Source organism: Loa loa (assembly GCF_000183805.2).
Source record: "Loa loa unplaced genomic scaffold supercont3.10, whole genome shotgun sequence".
In the NCBI taxonomy this organism is placed as follows: Eukaryota; Metazoa; Nematoda; class Chromadorea; order Rhabditida; family Onchocercidae; genus Loa; species Loa loa.
Genome location: NW_018108190.1, coordinates 211545 through 218291, shown reverse-complemented (window position 1 = coordinate 218291; position 6747 = coordinate 211545). Strand labels below are relative to the sequence as shown.

The window sequence follows — 6747 nt, the reverse complement described above, 5'->3', positions numbered from 1 at the left end:
ATTATATATATATATATATATATGCTTGCTGGATTTTTTTTTTATAAGGTGTTACTAGATATGAGTTTTTTTACTCGATTGTTGTTAGATAAAAACAAGAAATAATATAATTGATAACCTTTGCTCTGTTATGCATTACAAGGCAGTGGAAATTTTCTTTCATACTAGCTGATAATTAATGATCAGAAGAAAATTAGGGAACGTGCACTGGTCAAGGATTAAGATATTAGAATTAAAGTATTACTATTTTTGCATGCTCTGCTGATATTTCAGTATAGTAGAATATAACTTGGAATGTACAGACATTTCTTCGGAATATACTAGAGCTGTCGCTGATTGCAAAATAGGTAGTGTGTTAAAAGGTGGCGAAGATGCTGCGCTTCAGGTCATGGACTATTTCATTGCAAATAATCTAAAAGCATATGACAAAGAAAGGTTTGTTTCTTTTTTTCGTATTAGCAGAATTTGATGGAAATTTGAGAATTTTAATACGAATTTAGTTTTTTTTCATTTATCTATTCGGTTTTTTGATTATATCTAATTTCTTTATCAGGAATATCCCGAATGGTAAAAAACAGAGTCTTCTCTCACCTTACATGCATTTTGGCATGTTAAATCCAATTACGATCGTTAATGAAGTCAAACAGTCTAAAGCACCAAAATCTGCTAAAGGTAATTTTTCCATGGAAATGAATCATCTTAACAGATTGTACGCATATAATAAAGAGAAGTTCGGCCTCAGCGTTTTTTGTTATTGACAGAATTCGATAGAAATTTGCGACTTTTAAATGAATCATGTTTTCTATTTAATGCTTCCCTTGTTTGACGAGAAATTAATACAATAATGGTTTAGTTAGACTTCATATTTTGCATTTCAGATGCATTTTTGGAGGAAATGGTTGTTCGACGGGAGCTAGCGCATAATTTTGTTTACTACTACAGAGACACTTACGATACAGTATGATTTAGTTTGGGATAAAAAGAATTTTTGCTTTACAATAGGAAACTCATCACATAGAGAATTACACCAATCACATTCATTAAAAATCATCTCCCAGTCTTTTTTTCAGAATTCTGTCATAGTAATCATTGTGAAAATTACAATATTAAGAAATATATACGATCCGTGTTTAATTTTTCAATGATGGCTTTTTTTTGGCCATTAAATCAGATTTAACAGAAAGTTTGGTTTTTCAGTTTGATTGCTTGCCAGAGTGGGCAAAGAAAACAATGGAAGAGCATCGTTTTGATAAACGAGAATATATTTATAACTACAAAGAGCTAGAAGAGGGTCGTACGCATGATGTTTACTGGAATGCAGCACAGTTTGAACTTGTTTTCACTCATAAAGTAACAAACTTTTTTTTCAACTGTATTTTCACGAGACAGTTTGGTCATGAAATTCTTTGTCTTGCTGCTGCGAATCATTGTTTCAGAATCCATTATTTTCAACTTAGTACATCTTATTAAAACTAATTAAAGATTATATTGCCTATGAATTGTTTGTCATTCATAGATGTCGGGTTATCTTCGTATGTATTGGGCGAAAAAAGTGATCGAATGGTCCCCTGATTATGAACGCGCTTACGCTTTTCTTATTGAACAAAATGACAAATATGAGTTGGATGGACGAGACCCTAATGGCTACTGTGGCGTTATGTGGAACTTCGGCATACACGATCGGGCTCATGCGGTCTGTATCCACCTTTTTACGACTGTAAATACAGTTTCACGATAGCTTTATGTTAATAAAAGAAATGAATATGAATACAAATGTACACTTATTCCATATACTGCAAAACCCTTGTCTGAATATGTATCTTTTCAGAACAGACCAGTGTTTGGGAAGATTCGTTATATGTGTGCGGATGGATTACGTAGAAAGTTTCGGAATCATATCGATGACTACGTCAGTATTAACTACAGACGTGCTGGTCGTATATTAGAACTAAATAGTTATGTGCAATCAAAAGCGACGAAAACGTCAGAAGATTTTGACCCAAAAAGGAGGAGAACATGCAGAACTATGAAGAAATAATTGAGGTTTTACAATTTTATTATTCACTCAAGGTCATAATTACTACTGCCATACGAGATACAATTTGTTTTTCGACTTTAATAAAATTCCTTTCTGATTACTGCTACAGATAGTATGCCTAAACTGTATGATGCGTCACTTCATTTTGAAATCAGCAATCTTCTTCTTCTATTGGCATAATTGCTTGTACCTCAGTATACTCCATCTCATTGTAATTTGATTGTTCATGTGATTTATTTTTCAATATATCATCAAAGTAATTCAATACATTAACTTTGTTTCACTAGTTATTTTTATGTCCTTATATTATTAGTAATCTCTCACCATTCAGTGACGTTATATTTTGATCGGGAAGTTTCGTCCTTGTGCTATCCAGGTGTTTCCTGAGTTAGCAGTCTGTTTTCTTCACCTTTTTTTCTTTTTTGTTATCGTAAATGATTTTTCCTTTTATTGATCTTCCTTTTTTTTGTAGCCTAATTTTTTTTCAGATTTTTTACACCATTTGTCATTTGTTTGTTATTTGTTGGGGGAGGAGGCAAAAATTAAAATTCATTATTAGTACAAGGTTAAATGTGATCAAAGCAAGTTATATGTTCACTTTATTTTTACTAAAGCTTCCATCCATGGTTAGTGATTAATTTCTAACATTCTCTTATGGATAGATGGTCGAAAATGATCACGAACTTGAGATTTAAAAAAAAGAAAACCTTTAAAAGAAATTTAGTTTCCTAAAATCTTGTTCTCATATACGACATAATATATTTCGCATGGAGTTGTTCTTTGCCGCTCAACTAATCCGGATGTAAAGTGGGATCATTGGAAAGTCTGGAGAAATGTTCTATTTTGGGTATGTCTGAACGTCATCGTGAGCCACATGTTGTGAATGCTGACGGGAGAGTACCGTATTTCAAGCCAAAATCAACAACAGGCATTTATTGGGGAAGGTTGCTGTACAATGTGCGTTATGTGAGTCGACATTGGAAAGATCGAATATTTGTGAAAGCTACTACTATCGTACTTGTTTATACCGTTGGGTTTGTTTTTAACTTTACTGAAGCAAGGAGATTTTAATTTTAATTTACCAACAATATGTAATGCTTCATTTGTTATGCTCATTTCTTTGATTTGTTTCAAACAGTTCGTTTCATTGTCCTCTAAACTCTTTTTTAAATCTGAAACGAAACAATTATTTAAAATCTTTTTTTAAAGATGTATTTCTGCTTTAAAATGACTCTCAGTCTTCTTGTAAATCATTTGTTCCATGAAGACTTCCCTGGAAGCTTTGCGAACGATTTGGTGTATTGAAAAGTTATCCGAAAACTGATTGTAGGTTATATGCTTTCATTAGGAAGTGTTATGGCAATGGACATCCACTGAATCGTTATCAGTGGAGGCAAATGAAGAAGAATGGCCAATTAAGCGAAGAAATGTTGCACAAAGAAGAAGTTGTTCAAAATTACATGAAAACGCGATTCAATAAAGTGTATGAGAAAGAACCAGTTTATTCTGTACGAAGGCAAGGTCCACCTGGAGTGTTATGAATTTTCGAATTCACAAGTCACTCAAGTTTGTCATTAGTCAGTTCAAATAGGCCTATAGTGAATTTGACAAAAACTGATAGCTTCAGGAAGAGTTGTGTTTAAATGAGGATTTTTTATCACATATACAAATTTACTTTAATATTAAACATTGTTAAATGTTTAAAGATTAAACATTCTGAAAATGCGGTTTATGAATCTTACGTTCTCCAGCAGTGAATTCTAACAGCACATAAAACTTTTATGAACTGTTGATCGATTTGATTCAGAACCCCACTCAGTCAATAGTTCGCTGGCATTTTTTTAAAACGTAATATCAGAACCAACATGAAAACTTCAATTTTTTTCAATAATCCACATATATTGCCACAGAAAATAGTTTTAGTCAGCTCAAGAAAATATATGCCATTCTCATGTGGCTATTTTGATGATAGGAAAGCGCATTTTCTGTGTTACCCATGTAATCGCTGTTTTTTTGCTCTGTCAACTGTAACTGCTTCGTTTGTTTTATGCTTTAAACTGAAATTCCATATATTATATCAGTTTTTAGGTAGACAGTACTAATTATTTATTGTGGTAAAAAAAATTTAATTCATCACTTTAATTCGCAGGAAATATTTTAATACACCTTTCAAATTATATTTTGGATTGCCTGCAAGCAAACTGATTAAACTATTAAGGACAAAGAAAAAACTAACGGTAGACAGCACCTTGAAATGTGGAATTGGAATTATTGGGGATTGAATTCTTCAAGTCTTATAATTCCTTTTTCCATGGGGAATTCATTTGCTTGTTCAATATACCTTCTTCATTTACTTATTGGAAATTAACTGGCCAAATTACTAAATCCTAAAAACAGATGGAACGACTTAGAATGGACCGATCGAAAATATATTTACTGAATTAAATGAAAAGGATGTGCTCTCTAATTTGTGATGATTATTTTTCGGTTTCTGCTCTCACACTTATAAATGTCAGAAATAGCATTATCAAATTCGGTGAGAAACATCGGTAAGTGGTAATCCTTTGGAATAAATATAAGATGAAAGGGTATAATTCTCATCAGTTGGAATAACTGCGTTGCAGTCATTCTCCAGTGCTTCCAATTCGTCTTCCACAAAGTGGAATCCAGGATTGAAGTAAGACGACTTATACTTTGAATAATTGTTGCTGACACTTCGTCGTCGTGAAAGGGTGACAGATTTCCAGAAATTTCGTCTTCTGTTTGAAATTTTACAGTTAAATCCGCTCTTAATCATATTATAACGGAAGCTTTGGCGGGTTCGAGTTTTATTCCTTATTCAATGGGTGACCACTGCAATTCACACGGAAACAAAATAACCGATAGGATATTTGGGTTTCTCATCTTCATCATCTAACAGTCTGCCATGCTACCCGTTCAAGTGTTTTTTAGGAAATCATTAGCAGAAGGTCATATCAAGTAGGACTAAACAAAGAGGATGTGATTGGTATGAAAAAGGAAACTGCATCGTCTATTGCAACTGTTAATAAATGTAAAAGAAAACCTTGGAGGTGCTGATAAGACTAATTTGTGTTCGATTAATTCATTAGCAGCATTCTGTACGATACTGGGTGCAATGCCTCGGTCGTTCACTCGTTGATCGCGATTGGAATAAGCTGATAATCCGAGAGGATATCCCTAGAATGGGCTTTTAAATTTTGCAGCAAGTACCTTTCAATTGGTTTACATTTGCAAACAGCTCATACTGAACTGTATTTTGTGATGAATTTTATAAAATTTTCTCAAATTAATACATTTCGAACCTCGTTTATTTTTGCTTCATGTTTGGAATTTGATCTTTTGGTGTTTGGTAACCAAGCATCTGAAATTTCCGTCCAATGAATTAATTTAGTTAATTTAAAATTATATATATATTCCTCTATATTTACTCGAAGTTCTGACTTACCTATGACATCCGCACAGGAATATGTCTTCCAGATCGACAACGATTTCTTTACAAAATTACGCTGCTTGTATTCGACATAACGTGTGTTGTGAAATGTTGTTACAAGATGCTCCACATACCAACCAATATTTTTCTCCTTGTTATTCGCGTCCGTCTTGTGGCGTTTGTCTGATAGCCAGAATTGAGAAAGCAATTAATAAGACTTATTTGTCATACAATTAGGTCGCCACTTCATCTTTAAAATATGAAGATCGAAATTCACAATAAACATTAAGTGTCCGAAAAGTTTCGAGCTTCCCAGAGGTTTAGCTTATTAGCATCCATGTGACTGCATTGAACTTCATCGTCATATTAATTTCCTTTGTAGTTTTACAAAACGGCACATTTAAATTTATTCACTTTAGTATTGTTCTCGATGGATTTGAATAGATATAAAAAATCTCGTAATATGAAGCATTAAAGCCTATAAATTTTAACCCTAAAATCTTAAGCCTTTTAAAAAAGCTATATTTACTCATTCGCTTATTAAAGTAAAAAAAATTTCAAAATTTTTTACATCAAATGAACATAATTATAGCCCACAGTTCATATGGGAATTACCTTACCTGAAAAAGCATGCTTTCCTAAAAAGTTGTTTGTATTGATTACTGCCTTTTCGGATTCTCTTTTTTCGAACACCACCTTCTTTTCTTGAATATCATTTCTTAGTTTTGAGTCCTTCTGATTTTCATAAAATTCACGTCTGTTTCGGTAATTTTGAGATGACAGTTCCTCCTGCCTAAATCGCACAAGTATATGGTGAATTATAAAATAGACGATAGAATATTTGCAATAATAACACAGGAATCTCTACAAGTTTTCAAAAACGAAAAACTTGAGAAATCGATTTCGCCTAGAACAATTAAGATTTATTGGACTATATGTCTTTTAGATAAACTGATTTCAAAAAAGCGATCATATTAAAAAGTCGTTAATAGTAAAAGGGATGAATTGTATGGCAAAATGCCTTTATCGTTATGGATAAACCTTTTCCACCAAAAAATTCAAAGCTCGAAACTCAAAACTGTTCAGTTCCAGCAGATTTTTATATGATAATTGGAACTGTATTCACTTGAACAAAGTGTCAGCATCATAAGCAGTGAATGTGCAACGTCGCTGGTTGGATCGTTGTATTTGGTGATTTCGTGACACGGATGATGAACGACGTTTTGTTGGATTATCAAGACTAGCGTTGGAAATATTC

General features: G+C 32.8%; 3 protein-coding genes across 3 annotated transcripts in view; 2 read left to right on the top strand and 1 right to left on the bottom strand.

The window, feature by feature from the left end:
- Window positions 1–2276, top strand: part of LOAG_16614 (photolyase) — a 4169-nt gene extending 1893 nt beyond the window's left edge. The window contains exons 4-9 of the mRNA XM_020449266.1: window positions 274–435; window positions 554–672; window positions 879–958; window positions 1198–1350; window positions 1517–1693; window positions 1829–2276. Coding sequence (XP_020307232.1) covers window positions 274–435; window positions 554–672; window positions 879–958; window positions 1198–1350; window positions 1517–1693; window positions 1829–2038 — 901 coding nt within the window. The 3' untranslated portion in view covers window positions 2039–2276. The remainder of the gene's footprint in view (window positions 1–273; window positions 436–553; window positions 673–878; window positions 959–1197; window positions 1351–1516; window positions 1694–1828) is intronic.
- A 481-nt stretch (window positions 2277–2757) lies between these two features.
- LOAG_11419 (hypothetical protein) lies at window positions 2758–3579 on the top strand (the record flags this gene model as incomplete). Its single annotated transcript, XM_003146940.2, has 2 exons — window positions 2758–3072; window positions 3369–3579. Exons 1-2 carry the CDS (start codon window positions 2888–2890, stop codon window positions 3577–3579), a joined length of 396 nt encoding a protein of 131 aa, XP_003146988.1. The 5' UTR covers window positions 2758–2887.
- An 886-nt stretch (window positions 3580–4465) lies between these two features.
- LOAG_16613 (hypothetical protein) overlaps window positions 4466–6747 on the bottom strand; it is a 2786-nt gene continuing 504 nt past the window's right edge. The window contains exons 2-6 of the mRNA XM_020449265.1: window positions 6110–6282; window positions 5505–5672; window positions 5362–5420; window positions 5103–5236; window positions 4466–4797 (exon numbers count right to left, since the gene is read on the bottom strand). Of these exons, the coding sequence (XP_020307231.1) occupies window positions 4566–4797; window positions 5103–5236; window positions 5362–5420; window positions 5505–5672; window positions 6110–6282 (766 nt within the window). The 3' untranslated portion in view covers window positions 4466–4565. The remainder of the gene's footprint in view (window positions 4798–5102; window positions 5237–5361; window positions 5421–5504; window positions 5673–6109; window positions 6283–6747) is intronic.